Genomic DNA, 24,078 nt, shown 5'->3' on the forward strand with positions numbered 1-24,078 from the left:
CAAAAAAACTGGAAAAGAAATAAAAATAGCAACAATAAATAAAGAAAACAAAAAAACAAAAATGCCTCCTACTGGGGCCCCACGGTCTGAATACGACTAGAAACCCTACCATGGGCCAGGATTCAGGCCCGCAGTAGGCCCAGTAGGCCCATCAGGCAATTCAGTAGCAAATAGGCTCGCAAGCCTACGGTGGAGAGGAGCTCGAGAGGGGTGCGGTAGTGGGGCTTATAAATCACTGTGCGCCCCTCTCAACTAGCAAGGTGGGACTAAACTTTGGCCCCGACACGGGCAGCACAGGGTCCTTTGGTCCCGGTTGGTGGCACCAACCGGAACTAAAGGGGGGGCATTAGTCCCGGTTGGTGCCACCAATCGGGACCAAAGATCGCCGCTTCCCGCCCTTTGGGCTGCTGAAAAGAGGCCCATTGGTCCCAGTTGGTGGCACCAACCGAGACTAAAGGGGACATTAGTCCCAGTTGGTTTTACGAACCGGGACCAATTCTCTTCATATATAACTAGCACTTAGCAGATTCTCCAAAATCCATCCCTTTCTTCTCCGCCCGACGCCCGCTGCTCTGCCTCGTCGCCGTCGTCGCCGAGCCGTCAGGCTGCTCCACCTCGTCGTCGCCGCCGCCTCCGACGCCGTCAGGCTGCTCCACCTCATCGTCGTCGCCGCCTCCGACGCCGTAGTCAGGATAGTCCTCCTCACCGTCGCCGCCGCCCTCGACGCCATCTGCCCCGACGCCGGCGTCGCTCCCCGCGCCCCGACGCCGGCCGCCATGCCCCGCCACCCCCCTGTGAGCACCTGCCTCGCGCCCCTGCCTTGCCTGCTCCTGCACCCTTGCCCCGCCCCGTCGGCGCCTCGCTCCTGCATCTGTTTTTTTATTAGTTTATTTTTTTCATATATATATATATATATATATATATATAATATGTGTATGTATGTGGCCATATGTTTTTGTTCATATGTTGCTACATGTTTTTTTTATTTTTATTAGTTTATTTTTTTGTTCATATGTGATGTATATGTGTATGTGGCTATAATGTATATGTGTATGTGATGTATATGTATATGTGTATGTGTATATGTATATGTGTATGTGGCTAGAATTTGCTAAATATATATGTTAAAAATGTTATTTTGTTCATAGAAAGTTTTTTGTTCATATATAGAAAGTTACAATTTTAGAAAAGTTTTATATATGCAAAAGTTACAATTTTAGAAAAAGATGGATAAGAAAGAAGAAAATAAGAAAGTGGAAAGAAAGAAGAAGAGGAGAGGAAAAGAAGAGAAGAAATAAATAAGAAGAAGAAAAAAGAAGAAAAAGAAGAGGAGAAGAAGAAAGGAATAAAGGAGAAGAAGAAAAAATAGATTTCTATTTTTTCTTCTTCTCCTCTATTCCTTTCTTCTTCTCCTCTTTTTTTCTTCTTTTTTTTTCTTCTTCTTCTTCCTTCTTCCTTCTTCCTTCTTCCTCTTTTCTTCTTCTTCGCCGTCAGGCTGCTCGCCTTCGCCCTCGCCGCCGCCCCCTGTGAGCACAGCCTGCTCCCATGCCCCTCCCGTCCTGCGTGCCTGCGCGGCCACCACACCGCCGCCCCTGCCCGATACCCCCTCCCCGATAACATTATTTTCCGAATAGAGGAGAAAGAAGAAACTTCAACACGAGGGGGGGTACCGATACCCCCTCCCCGATAACATTATTTTCCCATGTATATGTATGTCGCGTCGTTGTCGATATAACCCCCTCGAGATAACTTCGACATGAGGGGCGGTCGATATATATACCCCCTCTCGACTGTGATAACCTACAAGGCAGCACCCCCCTCGGCCCTCTCGCTCGACCAAAACTCTCGAGGCCACCCAAATTTACCAAGTTAAAAGAGCGTTGCCGTCGAGGCCACCCCAAACCCTTGAAGTGTTGTGTCGAGGCGACCCCAAACCCTAGAAAAGCAGCGTCGAGGCCACTAACATGATTCCTTATTGTGATTAGCTAGCTAGTTCTACGTTTGCCACTAATATATATATATATATATATATATATATATATATATATATATATATATATATCCATCTGTACCATGTTTGAATAATAATTGACATGTTGTAAATATTTGCAGAAACTATGGAGCATTCCCGAGACGAAGAAACATAAGTGATGTTGGGGGACATAATCGCACAAGGAAGTGATGAAGTTGCGTCATTTCTCCTCGACACCAATGGTCAGGAAGGACTGGGTGAAGAAGAGGGCTATGTTCATGATGGCTTCGGCCCATTAATGCCGGTACAAGAAGAGGGCTATGTTCATGATGGCTCCGATGACACAATGGAGGTATAAGAAGGAGACCGTGCTGACTGCTCCGGTGACCGAACCGAGTCCGGCCAGGTATATATATTTTAGTTAATTAAGCCCGCGCTGACTAGTTAATTGATGCATCCATTATTTTGGTATATGTACACATATTAATTACTCTCGTCTTTCTTCCTTTTAATTTCTAGCCCTCCAGATCGAGCACAACTTCGGTAAGGAGACGAGGCCCGAAGAAAAAGTTGAGCTCGGATGAAAAGTTTGAGATCATAGAAATCGCACCCGACGGCGAACCGATTGAACCCATCCGGACAAAGCGCGCATTTTCTGCTCAGTGCGGGGTTCTTGTTAGGGACAAGATCCCGATCAGCATCCAGCAATGGTATAAGCCTAAGGAGGAAGACCCTGAGGTGTCTTATGTCAATGATATGCAGAAAGAAGATCTTTGGACTCAGCTGAAGGCAAATTTCACCCTACCGCCAGAGGAGGATCCGGAGAAGCCAGTTAAAGAGCAATTAATTAAGTCTTGTGCTCTTAAGAAGATGGCAACCCTATTCAGGAGGTGGAGGAAAGAGCTGAACAAGTTTGTCGACAAAGAAAAGACACCAGAATTCATCGGCAAATATGAGAAGATCAAAGATCACTGGCCCGCATTTGTGGCCCACAAGACATCGGAAAAGAGTAAGAAGATGTCGGCGACAAACAAGCTAAATGCTGCGAAGAAGAAGCTTCACCATCGCACGGGTTCAGGTGGCTACCTCAAAGCCCGGCCTAAGTGGTCCAAGGCTGAGAATGATCTGCTTGAAAAAGGGATCGAACCAGAGACAATGTACTGGCCAGACCGCTGCCGGACTTGGTTCTTCGGGGATGGCGGAACCTTGGACCCTGTATCAGGGAAGTGCCATTGGACGGACGAGCAACTGAAAATACCAGTCAAGCACCTTCGGCACTATATCGATGCAGCGCAGCGAGGGACGTTCGTTCCAGACAGGGAGAAGGACGAGCTCACAATGGCCCTCGGGAATCCTGAGCACCCTGGACGGACACGAGGCATGCCAGGCTCCATTCCGTGGAAGGTTGGTTTTCCGGACGCAGGGGGTTACAAAACCCACGAGAGGAGGAAGAAACTAGAGCAGGGCCAACTGCAGGCACTGCACGAATGGGTAATAGGGCTAGAGGAACGAGAAGAGGAATGAGAAGAGGAACAAGAAGCAGCAGATCGCAGCAAACGACCTGTCGAAGCTTCCCCCGAAGCTACCCCGCCATCTCAGCGGAGAAGCAGCGTGGCTTTCACCGAGCTGCTTCAGCCGGAGCTTGTCTTGACGGCTCCTGCCAGCTATCCCGTGGATGCTATCACGGAGTCTCAAAATTGCCACATTATGGCGTGATGGATGAATTTGAAGGTCAAGGCGGCTGTTGGCTTTGTTTATCCTACTGGACCCGGAGCAACTTATCACTGCCGGGCAATTCCAGAAGGATATGCTAAGGTGATGGTGGATGAAATAACGGAAGGATTTGAGGACCTCCTGCTTGACCACCCTACCGATGAAGGGGAGACTAAGCTGGGTTCTGCTCTGAAGACTCCATGCCTATGACGGAAGGAGCTCATCAACCTTCCGAACTGGACGCCTCCGCCTCCTCCTCCTCCTCCGGCGAGTCAGGGCACTCCGCCTCCTCCACCGCCTCCTCCACCGCCTCCTCCTCCGACGAGTGACGATCAGGGCACGCGTGGCGGCACTCCGCCTCCTTCTCCGGCGTGTGGCGGCACTCCGCCTCCTTCTCCGCCTGCGCCGACGCTCCCGAGAAGCCAGCAGCCTCCTCCTTCTCCGCCTCGCCAGCAAGGGCGAAAGAGACCCGCCGCCGCCCCGGCTGCTCCAGCGCGTCGTAGTCCTTCTCCTCCGCCTCGTAAGCAAGCACGAAAGAAGACAGACACCGCAGCCGCTTCGTCTGCTCCGGCGTCTAGCAACACAACCAGAGGCGGGAGGCAATACAGATACGGTCCACCTCTCAAGCCTCTAGAGAAGTTACCATACGAGAGGACCGAGGAGGAAAACGATACGATCGTGCGGACCCACGTGAAGGAGTTCTTTGAAGGGGTGAAAGCAAAGAGACATCCACCTCCGGAGGAGAAGGTAGATCCGGTGAAAGCAAAGCGCACTCTCGATGCCCTGAGGAAACCGGCAAAGTCTCCGCCGAGAACCAACTATGAGCGCATTACTGAACAGACATATCTCCAAGCGGAGCGGTCGGGAAGTACTGTCAGACATCAAAGGTCAAGAGAACGAGCAGCTGCGAAAAAAATTGACCAGCTCGGCGAACAAGCAAACCAATCGTGCCCCCCGCTCAATGTGTCTAGCGGCGATATCGTCGCTAATGCTCCAGGGATGGTGGCCGGTTATGGCAATCTACAAGATTACCTGCCTGACGATGCACTTCCTGATTTCATGGAGGTGGACGAACACAGATATGAGTACGGGAAGCCTCTCGTCAAAGATGAAAAATCTCTTACAACGATGATGCGAAGATTCCATACTTGGTACATGAAAACCTGCAGAGAGTCTGGGGGGACGAATAGTTTGTATCTGAACATTAAAGAGGAGCACGACCTCGTTGGAACTGATCTGTTGTGTGTTCCATTTGAGGAGTTCTTCGCGGTCTTCGATCAAAAGGCCCTCGATAAATTAACGGTCTTTTGCTACTGCCTGTAAGTACTATTTCTGTCATTAAGTCTTTATATATAGCTCGGCTCTTTCATTGCATGTATTTATAATTAATTATTCTCAATATATTATGCAGATTGAAGATCGTCGAGTGCAAAAAACAAGAATTTTATGATATTGGGTTCATTAACACAAATATCATAGATGAATTTCTAGTTAAAAAGCACGAAAACGAGGCCAAGGACAACTTGCTACGATCGTTGATCAAAAATCAAAACAAAGATACCATACTCTTTCCTTACAACGGCAAGTGAGTGTTACTGTCGTGTGCATATTTGGTTTCCCTTATTACTCGAGCGAGGTTATAGTAATGTAATTGATGAGTTATGCATGCGTGCGCAGGTACCACTATGTTCTTCTGGAGATTAAGCTTGAGCGGGGACTAGTAACCGTCTTAGACTCGAGACGGAAAGATCCTGAAACCTATGCGGACATGACTGAAATGCTCAACAAGTAAGTTCAATCGATCATTATCGCACCATATCGACAACTTTTTGTTCATTTCCTGATATCTCAAGTAATAATAATTATTTTTCTTTGTCTTGCAGGGTTTGGAAACAGTTCACCGCAGAAGCTCCGGGACTGCCGAAGGAGCTGCGATATACATACCGAAAGTAAGTACTACTGGCTAGCTAGTTGCGCGCATCTCCCGTTGATTCTATAGCTATATATACTTTCATCAATGCCATTTATAATGCTTCATTATCAGTTTGATTGACCTCTATTTCTCGTAAAGTGCTTGTGGCAAGAACAAGGGAATGATTTCTGTGGATACTACGTGTGCGAGTTCATCCACAACGCGACTTTGAAAAACAAGCGGGCTACTCTCAAAGACAATATGAAGTGCGTAAGCAATAATATTCACAATTTCATTTTATTACACCATCATTTCTGTTGAGTTTCATTCATATATATGTATTAATTAACCCCCTTCTTCAAATTAGACGTGGCAGATGCGGAATGAACTTCTAGAACCAGATCGCATGAAAGCAATTCAAGAGGAATTGGCGGGATTCTTTCTTGACCACGTCATCAATAAAGCCGGAGAATACCATGTGGAAGTTGATTTCAATTGCTAGGGGATTGTAATTAAGAGATCATACATATTGACCATGTATGTAGCCAGTAGCGTCGGATACATGATACGAAAACTTGTTGTTCGACCAATCTCTCCGAGAAGGAGAGGTCGATCGATCACTTCTCTCGGTATGCATGACGAACTTCTGTACTCAATGGTTCTCTCGATCACTTATGTATATAGTACGTAGCGTCGACCAAGCACGGACATAAGAGAGGACACTTCTCTCTATTAATTAGCTAGCTAACACAATATATGAAACACCTAAATTAACCCCCCAAAACCCCCAACCCCCCCCTTTCAAAAAAACAAAAACCCCAGCCACTAGAATGCTGAGGCATGGATGCCTTTTGGTCCCGGTTGGTGCCACCAACCGGGACCAAAGGCCCTCCTAACTGGGCTTGGTGGACCGGCCACGTGGAGGCACATCTGTCCCGGTTCGTGTTTGAACCGGAACTAATGGGTGGAGGTATTAGTAACGACTCATTAGTCCCGGTTCATGAACCGGGACTAAAGGCCCTTAAGAATCGGGACTAATAGGTGTTTTTCTACTAGTGCGCACAAGCCCTCGGGCATGTGCCACGTGTTTCCACGCCCCAGAAGTCGGTCACTATCAGCATCACGCACCTATGTCGTCGTCGCCGATTTCACCACTGTCTTCTGTACCAACCGACTTGCGTCGATCCGTCAGACTGCCTAGTCCGACCCAACCGAACTTGTTCGACTGCAACCATGCTCCACCCTACGTCGTCTCCGCCCCGCACATCTCCGTGCATTGCTTGACGTCCCATGTTTGCATGGTCCCGCCACGACGCGCTCCAGACTCCTCCAAGCCTTATACGCACATCGTCAATCTGCCATCATTATGGTAGAAACCTTGTGTCCAATTAGCAACACTTCCAAAAGAAATTTACTTTCCTGATAGTCTCCATGGACGCAACAAAACTTTGCTCCCATAACTTCAAAAGTCTTTTCTTTATTGTGTTGTTGTCAATGCCACGGTCAATACCAAACCATACATATTGCTTTTTTTTTCAAACATATCTCTTCACGTGCAAGCCTTCACAGCTCAACGAACGCCTCTGCAGCCTCCTGTAGCACACAGTACATGACCACACGCCTGTGCACTGCCCTTGTGCAACTCAAGGGAAGTAGCCAGCCCAACACGGTTCTTGCTCCACCTGTGCCGCCGCCTCCCCTTTGCGCGCCTGTGTTATTATGTTGGCATAGGTTACATCGTGTGTCTATTCATTAAGAATAAGAGGATGTTTGGTCTTGTGCTAGAAGCGCTCGATCACACCAAATCAGATGAAGAATATCCTCCCCAACTATTCACCTCAGTGAAGAACGACAGGGTCTACACTCCGCTGTTTTACTTTTACCTTGTTAACTTCTTACAGATTACTCAACAATATTTAGAAGGCAGTGGATCGAGAACATGCTACCGAAAGAAGAAAGGAGATGAAGAAATTGCAGATGCATAATGTGGGTCTGAACATCAAGGAAAATCCTGAGCTGGCCCAATTGGATGGAAATGATGCTGAGATGATCCACCACCATCGCAGCGCCGGCTTGCATGCAGACTCATCCTCCCCATCCAGCTCAATTCCTTTGAATGGCACATCAAAAACAGATGACAGCATTTATATCAGCAACACATGCACACATCTCTCCCTCCGTTTCACTCAAGAGGAGCGGGAGCGGGAGACGACTGAAACGCAGCATGCCATATGACTTATGGGGGTGGACCCAGCTCCAATCATGTGCACAGGCAAGGACCACCCAAGAGAAAAAGGCAAAGGTTTATTCATTCATCTCTGATCCATGCTGATCACTTGATCAGCAACCAACCTAACCAAGGAATCCAGATAGATCAACAGAATGGTGCACAAAGGAGTGAAAAGAAGAAGATAGAAACAGTGTTGATTGATGGATGGATAGAGGCGTATCAATTAGGGACACATGGCATGGCCCTGGGCGAATAATGCATACTCAGGCGTCATTTGGTTTCACGGGATCCTCCCGGGATCCCTGCTATTTCCCTGGTTAAGAGCCCCACGTGGAAAGTTAGTCCCGATTTTCCTGCCGTGGCATTTGGTGGCACCGTGGAGGATAAATTCCCGTCCCAATCCACCCGATAGCCCCGAGTTTCCCACCCACGTCTCTACACATCGGGAGAACTGCCCCGGACGCCGTCCGCGTTCTCTTCGCGCGACTTCGCCTACCGCTTGTGCACTCGTCCGCAGGCTATTTTCCGGCCCTTCCTGTTGATAGTCTCCTCCACAACAGCTCACAGCGAGCCACCAAAGACCCAAATGGAAACGGGGAGATCACCCCCACAGGAGAAGGGAATCCCCTGTGTCCGTGAAAATCCCCCACAGGGGTTTGTTACCCTGGGTGGTCCTCCCTTTGCAACCAAACAAAGCCTCACCGGGAACAAATGGCCGGCTGGCTTGCTGGCTGCTGCTCCTTCCGTCCACGAAAAGAAGGGAACACATGCGGCATTACGTTCATGTCTGCACATCGAGAAGCCACTAATGCTAGGGATGGGAGGGGCCATGCGAGATTCAGCAACTGACCGCCGAGCGCCGAGCGAGACAGATGACGGGGCCTTGGCTGTAAAGGGCATCGCATCGCCTTTAGTCTTGTAGCATGCCCTGTCCTCTTCATTAATGCTGGAGTGCGTCACCAGCCATGCTTAGTGATTGTCTAATGATGTGATGATCCTCTCTATCTCCTTTCCAATCAACTCAAACATCAACTTTCTGGCTAGGGGTTGACTAATCTTAAATTTAGATTCGCCTCCGGCAGATCTCGACGAAATACATGGCGTTTTGTTTGGCCAAGTGGACTTATCGATGAAAAGATACGCAATCTTTGCGTATTTGCATAAGATAAAGTAGTAAAGTGGCACGAACCATATTTCCTCAAGCTAGAACTGTAGTATCCTACCTGTAGACCACACGGAGAGACTGATAACACAAGGCACTACGCAAGCAAAGCCATGTTCCACACAACTGAATGGCGTATCCGATGACCTAGTTCCAGCTTAGTCGTCTTGCTAGGGGCGAGGTTGTTGGATACATGATTAATGACCTGAACCTGTTAGAAGGTGAAAATACACTAAAATTACTTGTTTCAAAAAGGTTTTGGGACTTAGGTAGGTACAGTACTTCGTAAGTCCCGAGTCCAGAAAAGATGACTAATTGACTTGCTGAGAGAAATGTCTGCAGAAATTACGCCGAAAGCATGATTTGCTATAATGGTAGGGTGATCCTTGACTGAGATCAGTATCATGTAAAAATAAAACACCCAAAATGGCTGCTGGTGAAAACAAGAGGAGCAGAAAAGTTCTGACAGGCGATATGCTGGGCGGCATAATCATTCTGTACTGACTTCAATCAACCCTCTTTTATGCCCTGTTTCCTCCGATTCCAAGGACCGCAATAGTTGAAGCGTCACCAACAAATCACTAGGGGGCATAGCATTCCCATCAGTGTCTCCTCAGCCAGGAGCCATTCTTCATGGTTGCACCTGCGAATTTGGATCATAACAATTCGCCAGAGCAGCGGCAGATCAGCGTCAGGAAACAGGTACACATAGGAGAACTGAATGTCAACCAATAAAACTAGGCAAGATTCTAATTTATCTCAAAGAAATCAAAATACGTACGCTAGATAATAACTTAGATATAAATCTCCCGGAATTTCAGAATTCAGAATAACCCTTTAGAGAGCTTCTTTTGGTACTATCTACAGAATAGAGGATTGCACAACACAAGCTTTAGCTAAGCAGAACACCAAAAGGGGCGGAAATCGGGTATACAAAATATAGATATTAAGTGTTCAACCATGGTTGGAGCATAACCGCTGACAACCACTTATTATAGCACGTTCAAAAATAACCCCATGATTATTGCAAATCATGATGATAGCCCTAGTATTGCAAGAAATCATGCTGGGAGAATCTCTAGCAACTGAACAGAGATTATTGGCTTATCCACGCTCAACTCCCAAAGAGAAAATGTCCATCCAGGTCCCTGCGGGCAGGATACGGTGTAGCACCAGCGACCACCATTTTTCTTCTTGCAGAAAAAATACCATATTAGTAACACATTTATTGATTTTTACTTTTGTATCTAGAAGGGAAAAAGAAAAAACCAACAACATGACTCCCATCTTTCGAGCAACACAACACAGCACATCATGGGGGGAATTTATTCTGTAGACCCTATTTCAATCATGTGCATAATACATCACCAACAAAGAGCTTTTTAATATGGTCCCAGTTGAGCAAGCAGCAATGGATAGAAGCACATCCACTATTGAGTGGTCAGTAACAGAGTCAGTTTTGGAAGTACATTAATTAGCCACAACTAGCAATACCAGCAGGGCCGCAAATTATTATGCAGTCGCAGGAATAAACAAATAAGTGTTTTCTCAGTTCGAAAGTTGAAAAAAGATCAAACATGGACTTTAATGGACCTGAAACATCCAGATCTATACATAATGAATGTGCTAAACAGCACTTCCAATGACAGATCGATGTCGACCACCTCATTAGACCGAGACATGACTGCAATGTTACCAGATAACAATTTCCGTAAGATGATAATAACTAGCTTTGTTTGCCAGGATATGCATCATCTAGATTCTAGACCATGCTGAAATATCTAAAGCTTCTTTCTCCTCAGGAGTCAAACTAGTTTAGCTTGAAAGTTCATCATCGATGTAATATAGCATGCATCTAATATCTAAACACCTTATACTAGCTTTATTGATTATAGTCATGTGATTCAATGTGAGCATGAAAACTATTTAGAGTATAAGTAGCATTCAGTGTCTACTATCTGGAACAATTGGTACATGTACTAGTTGCAAAAAATACTAGAAAACAAAGAGAAAACACTCCAAACAAATAGAGGTTTAACATAGGAGAACAGAAAAATACTAAAAGAAGCAAAAATATGCACATCAAATATCCAACAGATTCCCCCAACAAGGATGGATATGTGAAGAAAGATAAAGTAATCTACATAGGCTGCGATGCAACATCACAGGCTAGGCCTGGTGAAAACATACCAGGTGACATAAATAGCCTGAAGGTGCGTCATGATTCACCAGGCTGGCAGCATAAATAGCTTGTTTCGACTTATGCTCAATGCAACTGGCAGCGTGACAATGTTAAAGTTGTCATGTGGGGCCAGTCCTATAGGCGCAAGGGACCTGGGCGGGCCAGCCCTGCTCCTGCCTAAATATATATCCTAGTTTAATTATAGTTTTTTTAGATTAGGAGTCTGGGTATTGGTTGGAAAGGTTTAGTCCCGTAGGAGGTTTTCCCTGCCAACACCCAATTATATTAGGAGTCTGTAATCTGGTCTTGTAATTAGGCTATATATAGCCAGCCCTTGGGATCAAGAAAGGCAAGCAGAAAAATAACCTATCTCTCTTCCCGTGTTCCTGCGCCTCGGCGCCCCTCCTCACCTCCTTCCCCGACCATAGGTCGACGAGAGCGGCGCCCTCATCCCCCAACCTCACACGACTACAACCTGTGGTCCAATCCAGCCCAAGCCCGTGACAACTTGGTATCAGCTTCCTCGTCGATCCCAGCGGCCATTTCTCCACCACCGCCGCCGGCGCCTCTGCCGAAAACCCTAGAAGAACTCGCGACCAAACAGCACGAGGATCATGAACCCGTGGTCGCCACGTTGAACAGCCTCTCTAAGGAAAACCACACCACTCGGACAGAGCGCACTGAGGACCGCGCCACCCTCCAGTCCATCGCCGAGACGCCAAAAACCTCCAGGGCCAACTGGTGGACACGTCGCAGCAGCAGCGCGCGCACAACCTGGCCCTCCTTCGGCAGGAAGGTAAGGGCACGCCTCAATTGGGTGGTCTCGGGCTCACGTGGGCTCTAGACGTGTCGTCCCACACCGGGGCCCCGGCCGATCCGGCGGAACGGGCTCCGCGCCTCTACAAGATTGATTTTCCCCTCTTTGACCGGGCCAGCGATCCGCAGCCATGGCTGACACACTGCAATCTCTTCTTCCTCGGGCAGCGAAAGCCGGAGTCAGATAAGACGTGGCTCGCCTCCTACCACCTCACCAATGTCGCCGCATTATGGTATGGCCACCTCGAGACAAAGCTGGGCCAGCGGCCGTCCTGGACCGAGTTTCAAAAACTGATCGCCAACCACTTCTGACCGCCTATCCGCGCCGACCCCTTTGGCGAGCTGATCTCCACCCGCCGCTCCGGCACCGTGACGGAATACTCCAAGCGATTTCTAGAGAATCTCTCTCGGGTGCGCCCCATTGCCGATGACGATGAGCGAGATATCTTCACCAACAACTTGGGCAAGCCCATGAAAACTCAGGTCGAGATGCTGAAACCGGCAACTTTGGACGCGGCTATGGACTTAGCCATCTCTTTTGAACACCTCAATACCGGCACCGGCACCGCGGCCACCCCTGGCCGGCCCAGCCGGCCACTCCGCCCCATGGCCGCACCTACTCCGGCCTTACCAGACACCTCCAACCCCACGCCCGCGCTCGTCTTCAAAAGACTCACGCCGGCCGAGATGGATGAACGGCGCGCTAAGGGTCTCTGTTTCAATTGTGACGAGAAGTTCACGCGGGGCCATCGCTACAAACGGCTGTTCTACATTTAGTCCGCCGATGCCGAAGAGGAGCAGTTTGAGGATTTCCAGGAGGCACAAATCTCGCTCTTGGTTGTCACCGGAATTCCCACCAGCGACACAATGCAGGTCGCTCTTCGCATCGGAGACCGTGACTTGATCGCCTTGCTGGATTCGGGCAGCACTCATAACTTCATCCACGAAGAGCTGGCCACGATCGTCGGGCTGCCTTCTCCTCCAATCGTCGCTTGGGAGTCACGGTCGCTAATGGCGATAAGGCGACCTGTCGGGGCCTCCTTCAGCAGGCCGCGATCACCATTGATAAGAAGCGTTTCGTTGTTGATCTGCATGCCATTCCTTTGGGCGGGTTCGACATCGTCCTCGGTACACGTTTCCTCAAAACGCTTGGGCCAATTCTCTAGGACTTCACTACGCAGTGGATGTCGTTTTGGCACTCGGATCACCGTGTGGAGTGGTCGGGCCTCGGCTCCCTCGGACGGCCTGCCCACCTATATGCGTGTGAAGGCAAGGACCTTCTGGACAGCCTTCTGGCCACTTTTGCCGATGTTTTCGCCGACCCTCCGGGCCTGCCGATGCAGCGCGCACATGACCATCATATTCATCTTATTCCCGGGACACCGCCGGTTGCTGTCCGACCCTACCGCTACCCAACGATTCAAAAAGATGAACTTGAGCGCCAATGTTCAGAGATGCTGGCTCGTGGTCTGATCCGTCCTAGCTCTTCCGCATTTTCATCCCCCATTCTACTCGTCCGAAAGGCCGACGGGACTTGGCATTTCTGTATCGACTACCGTGGTCTCAACCTTGTCACCATCAAGGACAAGTTTTCAATTCCCGTCGTCGATGAACTTCTGGATGAACTAAAGGGCGCCCGCTTTTTCACCAAACTGGATCTCGGGTCGGGTTACCACCAGGTTCGGATGGCCCCTGAGGATGTCCACAAGAGAGCATTCCGCACACATGAGGGCCTCTTCGAGTTTGTGGTGATGGCCTTCGCTTTGACCAATGCTCCAGCGACGTTCCATGCACTAATGAACGACGTCCTCCGTCCCTATCTCCGTCGGTTTGTGCTTGTCTTCTTCGATGATATCTTGATCTACAGCTCATCCTGGTCGGATCACCTACGTCATGTCAAGCTCGTCTTGGAGGCTATGTGCACACATCAGCTGTTTCTCAAGCGCTCCAAGTGTTCCTTTGGGGAAGAATCCATGGCTTATCTGGGACACGTCATCTCCGCTGCAGGAGTTGCCATGGACAGCGACAAGGTTCGAGCCGTGGTAGACTGGCCGGTTCCGCGCACCGTCCGCACTGTGCGTGGTTTCTTAGGACTGGCAGGATACTACCGCAAGTTCATCCGGGATTTTGGCACCATTGCAGCCCCCCTCACGGCGCTCCTCAAGGACGGATTTCTTTGGACGCTTGCGACGACTACCGCCTTTGAAGCTCTCAAGACAGCTCTTACCACCGCCTCGGTGCTTCAGCTGCCGGATTTTGCAGTTTCATTCATTGTGGAGTGTGATGCATCTGGATCTGGTTTCAGGGCATTCCTACATCAAGGTGGCGGGCCCATTGCCTATTTCAGCAAAACCATCGCTCCGCGCCATGCCTCTCTTGCCGCTTATGAGCGGGAACTCATTGGTCTAGTGCAAGCTGTGCGCCACTGGCGGCCCTATCTTTGGGGACGCGCGTTCATCGTCAAAACTGACCACTACAGCCTGGAGTTTTTGCTGGACCAACGCCTCGCTACCATTCCACAATATCATTGGGTGGGCAAGCTGTTGGGATTCGACTTCACGGTGGAATATAAACCAGGTCGACAAAACATCGTCGCCGACGCTCTTTCGCGCCGTGATGCTCCTGCCGGCCATGCACTCGTCATATCCGGGACTTCCTTTGATCTGTTTGAAGCTCTCCGTCAGGCTGCACACACGGACCCGGCACTCGTCACTTTCCAGGAACAACTCGAATCTGGTGAATTAGGCCAGCCTTGGGCTCTCGTTGATGGCATTGTTACCTTCCAGCAACGGGCTTATGTGCCACCCGCGTCGCCGCTGCTCGGGGAAGTACTGGCCGCAGCCCATGATGCGGGCCATGAAGGTTTCTAGAAGTCACTTTATCGTCTTCGCCGGGATTTTCATCTGCCGCAAGCAAGGGCAGCACTTCAGCAGTACATTCGTGCTTGTCAGGTTTGTCAACGCAACAAGACGAAGCAGCTGCATCCAGCCGGCCTATTGCAGCCCTTGACAGTGCTATCCCGTGTCTGGGAAGACATCTCCATGGATTTCACTGAGGCACTTCCGAAGGTGGGCGGCAAAAGTGTGATCCTGACCGTCGTGGACCGTTTTTCCAAGTATGCGCATTTCATCCCCTCGGCGCATCCGTACACTGCGGAGTCTGTTGCTAAGGCCTTCTTCTCCAACATTGTCCGACTTCATGGGTTTCCAACATCCATCGTTTCAGATAGGGATGTGGTTTTCACTTCGGGCTTTTGGAAGGCTTTGTTTGCCGCCGCGGGGACGCGCTTGCACATGAGTTCGACAATCTGAGGCCGTCAATCGCGTCATCACCATGTACCTTCGTTGCACAACTGGGGATCGCCCACGGCAGTGGCTCCAATGGTTGCCTTGGGCGGAGTATTGCTACAACACTTCGTACCACTCAACATTGAAGGACACTCCTTTCAGGGTGGTTTATGGACGGGATCCCCCCTCACTCCGGGACTATACGCCGGGCGAGATTCGCAATCAGGCCGTGGAACGGCAGATCGTCGACCGCGATCAATTCTTACTCGACATCCATGAGCATCTCCTTCAGGCAGCACAACAGTACAAGCATTACTATGATGATAAGCATCGGGCCCTTTCTTTTGATGTTGGAGAGTGGGTTTGGCTCCGTCTTCAGCACCGGCCGGCGGCATTCCTTGGAGTAGGCGCAAAACGGAAATTGGCTCCCAAATATTATGGGCCTTTCAAAGTCCTCGCTAAAATCGATACGGTTGCTTACCGTTTGGAGCTGCCCCCACGCGCCCGCATTCACAATATCTTCCATGTCGGGGTCCTGAAGAAGTACCATGGTCCGCCGCCGGAAGTTCCGCCGATGCTTCCACCTCTGTTTCAGGGACGAGTACATCCAACCCCTGTCCAAGCATTGCGTGCTCGTATTGCTCGTGGTGTTCAGCAGGTGCTCATTCACTGGGAGGGCCAGCCGGCGTCTACTGCTTCATGGGAGGATGTCACAACCTTCTGCGAACGTTATCCAAGCTTCCAGCTCGAGGACGAGCTGTTTCAGAATGGAGGGGGAGATGTCATGTGGGGCCAGTCCTATAGGCGCAAGGGACCTGGGCGGGCCAGCCCTGCTCCTGCCTAAATATATATCCTAGTTTAATTATAGTTTTTTTAGATTAGGAGTCTGGGTATTAGTTGGAAAGGTTTAGTCCCGTAGGAGGTCTTCCCTGCCAACACCCAATTGTATTAGGAGTCTGTAATCTGGTCTTGTAATTTGGCTATATATAACCAGCCCTTGGGATCAAGAAAGGCAAGCAGAAAAATAACCTATCTCTCTTCCCGTGTTCCTGCGCCTCGGCGCCCCTCCTCACCTCCTTCCCCGACCATAGGTCGACGAGAGCGGCGCCCTCGTCCTCCAACCTCACACGACTACAACCTGCGGTACAATCCAGCCCCAGCCCGTGACATAAGTATACAGCTTCATTTGAATGTTAAGTTAGAAGTTTGACCCTAGTCGAGCAAAAGTAATTTGGTAAGATGGTGGAGGCTGGGGAAGCAGTCATAGAAATTGACACGCAAAGTACCGACATAACGAAGTGTATGCTTCTGCAAATCACACATGAACAATCTAGCTATCAAATTGATAGCAAACAGACATAGATTTTTAACTAATTGCTGTTAATGTGATAATCACAGTGTACGCATTAGCAACGGGCCACAAAACTAATCAGAGATATAGGGACAAGTGCAATGTCCTTAGTTCGTAATATCAAATGCATGAATGTCACAGCACCATCACCCAGGCCGGGTGCTTGCTGAGTGACGATCCCGGATCGTCAGATTCCGACGGGTTTTAGAGGAGCACTGAATACAAGACCTCAAAAATGTTGACAAGGGTCACTGTAATGTATTGTACGCTTCTCTGATGGAGAATCTCTATCCACAAGAATGTGGTAACTGGCAATACGACAAAGGAACGGCACATATGGCTAAACAATAACAGCAATATCAACTAACCTAAAGAAGTGCTACACAAGATAGCAATCCATTATTTGGTAACACAGTTCAACAAATAAGGCTTTACTTTAGCATGGTAAGACTGCATAAGATATCAGACCCATCTACTGCATTAAGGGCAACTCTAGCAGATCCCCAAAAAGTCAGATTTAGGGAGAAAATGTCTGGTTTGGGGGATTAACCCCAGCTAGCAGACCCCTCAAACGGTTAATCCCACAAAACTATAGCTTTTGATTCCACAAAAAGCCACCCTCTAGCCTATTTTGCTCAGAACATTACACACACGCAGAGAGTATTCTCTTGCAGCACATGGATATGGGTCATAAAGCTTTACATAACCAGATGCTAGACTACTACTACTACTATCGATCACTCAGAGAGAAGCTAGATGATCCGCTGATAGACGCATGCGAGAAGCAAATCCAAATCAACGAGAAGCAAGATCAAATCAACGAGATGCAAGCCCAGAGAAAGGAACTTAAGAAGCTTTGCCTTGCACTCGCTGCTGCAATGATTTGGTTCATACTCCCTGGATCAGCAGCAACAGTTCTTGTGGGAGCCATTGCACACTGATGATGTTCTTAGTGAAGGCCATTAGCTAGAGAAACTACTATGTTCTTAGTAATATTTGATATGTATCCTAGATCAAGTTACGAATTATATATGTTATGAAAATATATGTCCAAATGAAGTTTGTATGCAAACATTTGAAAAAAAAAGAGCAAAAGAAAATTTTGGGGGGGTTAAGTTTTGGGGGATCTGCTAGATGAAGAGAAGTTTAATCCCCTAAAAAGTAGTTGTTAGAGGATAGGGGATACGATGAGGGATCTGCTAGCCCTAAACAACTAAGCCATGCTTATACTTTTGTTGGCATACACATGCTAGTATTAGAATATACAGCACTAGAACTTCTGACACAAGCAAAATAAGATGTAAATCGAAAATGAATAAATAACATGTTACTTAAATATAAATTATTTGACAACCTTAATTTATGATTCCAAATATGAATTCTGCAACATCATGTAGCAGCTTACAGCTAGCAACAGAGGAGCCTTTTTTTTAAACAGGGGATCTACTTACATAGAGACCAAAACAAGGAGAAAATGTTTCAGGAGTTAGGTTTACCTGCTCTATGAACACCATTCTCGTGCATTCTGGAACATGCGCAACCAAGGACTCGGACCACCCTTCTCAACCTGCCATTCCTTGGGGTACCATGGGTATTGCCACATCATGAAGGAACGCTCCGGGTGTGGCATCATAGCAAGGTGCCTTCCATTAGGGGAACAAAGGCCCGCGATACCAAGAGGAGAACCATTAGGGTTAAAAGGATAGACTTCGGTGGTATTGTTAGCGTCATCACAATATCTCAGAGGAGCCAGATTAGAGTTAACAACACCAGATAAAACATTTTTATCTGGGAATAAGGCTCTCCCTTCACCATGAGCAGCCCAAATGCCCAAGGTAGAGCCTTCCATGCCTCTGAACATTATAGCAGGAGATTCCCCTATGGCCACACTGGTAAAGCGGCACTCAAAACGGCCAGATTCATTGTGAATGAACCTTGGCTGGGCCATGTCTCCGCCTGCACCAAGAGAACCTCCAATATCTGGTCCTGGCACCCAACCGAGAAGGGACATGAGCTGACAGCCGTTACACACTCCAAGGCTGAATGTGTCTGGCCTGTTGTAGAACTCCTGGAACTGTTGTATGAGAGGCTGGTTGAACCTGATAGAAGCTGCCCAGCCTTTTGCCGAATCTAGAACGTCAGCATAGCTAAAACCGCCAACAAATGCAATCCCACGGAATTCCACTAGAGAGGCCTTCTGATTCAAGAGGTCTGACATCGAAATGTCCCATGGTTCAAATCCAGCAGCATGGAATGCAGCAGCCATTTCCCTATCACTGTTGCTCCCTTCTTCGCGAATGATGGCAACTTTCGGTTTAGATGACGCAGTCAATTGCTCCCTGTCTGTGAAGTTGGGGGTGAAAGACAGATGCCACAAAGGAGATGTTCGGCTTTTTAAGCCTTCTTTCTCTAGCTTGACACAAGACTTCAGCCGTTGTAGCTCCTCAAGCTGGAAGCTCGTTTCTTCCCACAAATCCCTGAGGTCTGAAACGCTTTCATTCAGGCACATCTCATCATCAACAACCAGCTCTATCTCTGGTGTTGTGTTTACTTCTCCTATTACGTTAACAGAGACGCCTGCTGCTTGAAGCTTTTCCTTTACAGCAGCAAGGTTATTTGAGTGAACTTCAATGACAAGACCAAGCTCCTCGGCAAAAAGTGCTTGTAGAAGGCCACTGTCTTTTGAGTCAATGTTGAGGTTAACACCACAGTTGCCAGCAAATGCCATCTCAAGAATAGTAACAATAAGCCCACCATCACTAATGTCATGACCGGCCGAAATAAGACGTTCACCAAGCAATTCCTGAACAGCCTCAAATACTTTCTTCAAGTAAGGAACATCTTCTATGTCTGGGCAGTCATTTCCAATTTGGTCAAACGCCTGTGTGAGAGCAGAACAACCAAGCCGCCGTTTTCCTTTAGCCAGGTCAATATGTAACAAGACACCATCCTTTCCCAGCTTTAAATCTGGAGTGACAGTCAAAGTTATATCAGGACAGGTCACATAAGCACTGATAACAAGATTGCCAGGAGCCTTGACTACCTCACCATCACATTGAGCTGCCATAGAAAGGCTGTCTTTTCCACCATCAATTGCAATACCAAGTTCAATCATGCAGTCAGCCAACGCAACAGCGGCATCATACATATCTGCTCCTTCTCCGTCAAGCTTTGCAGCATACATCCAGTTACCACTTGCTTTGACATCAGCAAGTGATGTAACTTTAGCCCAAACCAGATTGGTCAAGGCCTCCCCAACAGCAAGCCTTGCCATGGCCTTAGGATTAAGTAAACCCTTCATTGGTTGTTCTCCAATGGCGCAAGCACCACCTGTCAGATCTGTGTATGTCTGTGCAATCACGGCGACATCGGCAAGTGGAAGTTGGAGAGGACCAACTGTCTGCTGTTGTGCAACAAGACCTGTCACACACCTGTCAACCTTTGTGGTCAAGAAACGCTTTGAACATACAGAAGGCAGCTTCAATACTCGCTTAAGAATATCCATTAGCGTGACCTCAGGTGCAATATCTAAGGGCTCACCCAAACGACAAATTCTCTTAAATTCAAACATCTTCTGAGGCATATCTCCTAAAACCTTTTCAAGCTGAAGATCAACAACGGGGACGGGAGAGGGAAGGTCATTCAACTTGGCATACTCCACGGCAGCACTATCGATCAAAACAATTTTTCCACTGCCATCAATTTCCCCAAGGACAGCCATTGAAACTCTTTCTCTCTCACAAAGTGACTCCAACAGGCTTCTGCTCTCAGGCTTCACCAACAATGCATCTTGTTCCTGGTATTCAGCACCCCAGATCTCCAACACAGACAATGTATGATCACCAACGACAATTTTACGGATATCAATTTCAGCACCCTTAGGATAGATTATTTCTTTCACAACATTGCAATTTCCACCAGCACCCTGGTCATGAATGCTGATAATTGGGTTCTTCTCTCCCATTTCTACACATGCCCTGACAACACGATACAGTTTCTGTGACATCTCAGCATCTCCGCGCTGCACTGCATTGAAATCAAGCTCTGCGTCATTCTGCCCACTAACCATACTTGAGGCAGCACCACCACCCATACCAATTCTATATGCTGGACCACCAATCTTCACAACTAGCATGCCAATTTCTGGATCCCCCTTATCTATATGTGCATGATCAATCTGACCTATTGCTCCACTGAACATTATTGGCTTTAACCACTCTCGACGCTCCCCATTTGGCAACCTTGTACCAAAGCTTCTTGTAAATCCCTGAATCATAGGCTCACCAAACTTGTTACCATAGTCAGAAGCACCATCACTAGCATCAATAAGGATCTGCAAAGGAGAAGCTAAGTTCGATGGGTATGAAAAGGATGAATCCTCCCAAGGTGCATAAAATTCTTCCATTCGAAGATTTCCAACACAATAACCAGCAGTGGAAGCAACGACAAAAGAACCTCTTCCAGTTGCATGTGTGTCTCTTATGCGACCACCTGCACCTGTTTCAGCTCCTGGGTAAGGTGCCACAGCACATGGAAAATTATGGGTTTCTGCTGTGAACAGAATGTCAAGCTCGCGCATCATGAGGGATAACGGCGAAGTGGAACCAGGTAGTGATGGACGTAGATGATTTACTGGGTGTCCTTTTATTGCACTTGAGTTGTCCTTGAAACCAATTACAGAGTTATTAGGGTTGGCCTTCAAGGGGCTCTTCACTAACTGGAACAAAGTACTAGCCATGGTCTCTCCATCTATCACAAGCTTTCCGTTGAAAAACCAATGCCTGCTGTGTTCACTATTGGATTGCGCTATATCAAAAAGCTCCACAGTAGTTGGATTGCGCTTGATGTCGTCTCTGAAGAGGTGGGTGTAGTATTTAATATCTTGTTCATCAAAAGCAAGCCCCATTTTCATATTTATTTCCTCCAATGCTTCCCTCCCCCTTTCAATGACTGGTATAACACTGATAGGTTCTGGAACTACATCTGACCAAAATGATGTGAGCTTGCTAGGATAAACACATTCTGTCATTCTGTCATGAACCAAAGCAACAAAGCTGTTGAGTTGGCTTTCATCAAGTTCTCCACTGCCAGGCTGAAGGTGCAAAAGATATCTTCGAGATCTCTCCAAGCGAGTTACTTCTATTAATGATAGAGCTCTACAAATTGAGACGGCATTGGTTGAGAAAGCAGTTGAAAATGTCATCCGTGGTCCAACCTCAACAAGGACAGAATAAGGGCTGCTACTGATTTCCTTCTCAAAAAAGCTCCTTGTTTGTAAGTTATCAGGTTCATAAGTTTCTGCAAGGAGCCACTGAAGTGTTGCAAGCTTATCAGACGCTAGTGCCTTCTCCAATTCCACATTAAAACATTGCTCAGTCTGTATGTCAATAATATTACAAGAAACTTTTGCCTGAACTTTCTTGAGTAACTCCTCAGTCTCATTGTCTTGAAGTAGTGGTTTACGGTAAAAATGAATAATCCTTGATCTTGACTCCGCCTCATCAACCGATTCCTCTAGCAATGGGCTAATAACGCCCCTATATACTGAAGCACTAGGAGCATGCCTTGGTCGCTTATTTGGAACAGTAGTACCTCTCTGTTTAGGTAGCCTGCAAAGATGCCGTAGGTCCAAGCAGTGTCGAACCATTCGTGACCTTCTCAACCAAGGATTTCTTGCAGAGATGAAACCAGGACTTTGTTTTCCCTAAGCAGAGCATACATATAATATAAGCGAATGAAAAGTTTAAATGAAGAAAACAGAAGCATAAGTAAACTAGGTACTAGCCCCTCTGTTGATTTATTCAAGGCACAGTTTGACATTCTAAACTTGAACTTTGACCATAGATTTCGCATACAATACTTTTTCAAATTTACAGAATCACAGTCGCTAGAAAATGAGGTGGAATACGATAATACAAACCCCAACAGTATCACTTTTGTGTAATATAACTCAGGTTGTCATAACTGTTGGTCAAAGAAGGATGATCAAACTGCACCCAATAGAAATCGATTGTCAAAGTGATTTAACTGGGTGCATACCACATTACTAGGAAAGCATTGAAGGCGCAGCATACTGGCTCCTGTCATTTCACCAGGAGATGCCATATTTCAGGCAATCCGGAGGAATAATAGACACTCCCAAAACCTGTAAAGCATGGAAGAGTAAATCAGCTATTGAACATAAACTCAAATTTGTTCTAGGAGGTATGAGACTAGACATTATATTTCATATCATCTGCAAGTGGCGAGACCAATAATTCCTCTCACTATATTTTAACTATGTATGCTAAAAGGCTTCGCGTATACGCATACACACGTCAGGACCAAAATCCTTGCATACGGATACTATTAACCAGTTCCAACAAGTGCTCAGCAAATTCTGTCCACTGCAGTCATAACAACATCAAAAGATGAGCGGTGCATATCTGTATGTACAAATTACACACCCACGCAACGCACAAATCAGATGACTGGCATTTTGTGCACCGAACAGGAAGCGTTCATCACAAGAAAGAAAGATTTACTGCTGCGCGTGGCATGAAATCTTATGTTGGGCTGTCTTATTTCACGAACCCAGTGCGCGAGCGCTTAGTGGAACCCCAGACTCTAGCATCACCCCCCGTCAGTTGAAGTGTTGAACTACCAGTTTTCTTTTCATACAGGAGGCTACAGCTGATGGCCCATCACATGGCAAGCAAAACCCACAGCAAGCTGGCCAGATTGGAATATCCATCCAGGAAAAGAAACTTTGTATTAGAATGAACTGAGAACAAGGCATCGAGATTGAGAGGCCAACCTGGCTGTATCCTGCAGACCAGCACGTAGTCGGCGGCCGCCGAACTCGCCGCACCCGCGTCCTTGGCTGCACGCCCTCGCTTCCTTGCCGCCGGGTCTCTCACGAGGTCGCCGCGCCGCACAGTGGCACAGAGCACGAGGACAGCACTACCGCGAGGGCGGCGGCGAGAAGGGTATCCTCCGCTCGTTTTACCTTTCCTTTTTCCCTCTTCGATTCGATGGAATCGTTTTCCTTTCTCCCCCTATCCTGTAGGAATAACTTCCCTTTCGTTTTCTGGGCATATTATTCCGGGTAGCATTTTTCTTGTTTATAAATAGTTTTTTTTAGCATCAGTACATACACAAGCGCTCATATACATGCGCATACACTCATCCCTATGAACGCACACACGCACATCCTACTCCTATGAGCACCTCCGAGAGATTGAGTCGGCATATCATCTTAAGATTTACGAAGTCACCGGCGGCGCCTCGTCGTCGACGGGAACGTCTCCTCCCACTGAAAGCGCATCACCGGAAATCCTGAAATAAATCCACGATAATGCGAGCACCAGTTTATAAATAGTTGAATTGCTTACCACATGTGTCACAAGGTATTATTTTGGATAGCCTTTGCTCATGTGACTGAACTGATATGTATCTTTTGAAGCGACTAGTA

At 47.7% G+C, this 24,078-nt stretch overlaps 1 protein-coding gene across 1 annotated transcript; it reads right to left on the reverse strand.

Annotated features, from left to right (window-relative positions):
• Window positions 1-9,767: 9,767 nt before the first annotated feature.
• Window positions 9,768-23,663, reverse strand: LOC123045329 (probable phosphoribosylformylglycinamidine synthase, chloroplastic/mitochondrial). Its single transcript, XM_044468327.1, has 4 exons — window positions 23,422-23,663; window positions 22,665-22,770; window positions 18,122-22,329; window positions 9,768-10,179 (listed from the first exon to the last, which is right to left on the reverse strand). Exons 2-3 carry the CDS (start codon window positions 22,728-22,730, stop codon window positions 18,127-18,129), a joined length of 4,269 nt encoding a protein of 1,422 aa, XP_044324262.1. The 5' UTR covers window positions 22,731-22,770; window positions 23,422-23,663; the 3' UTR covers window positions 9,768-10,179; window positions 18,122-18,126.
• Between the last annotated feature and the right edge of the window lie 415 nt (window positions 23,664-24,078).

Source organism: Triticum aestivum, chromosome 2B (genome assembly GCF_018294505.1).
Source record: "Triticum aestivum cultivar Chinese Spring chromosome 2B, IWGSC CS RefSeq v2.1, whole genome shotgun sequence".
In the NCBI taxonomy this organism is placed as follows: Eukaryota; Viridiplantae; Streptophyta; class Magnoliopsida; order Poales; family Poaceae; genus Triticum; species Triticum aestivum.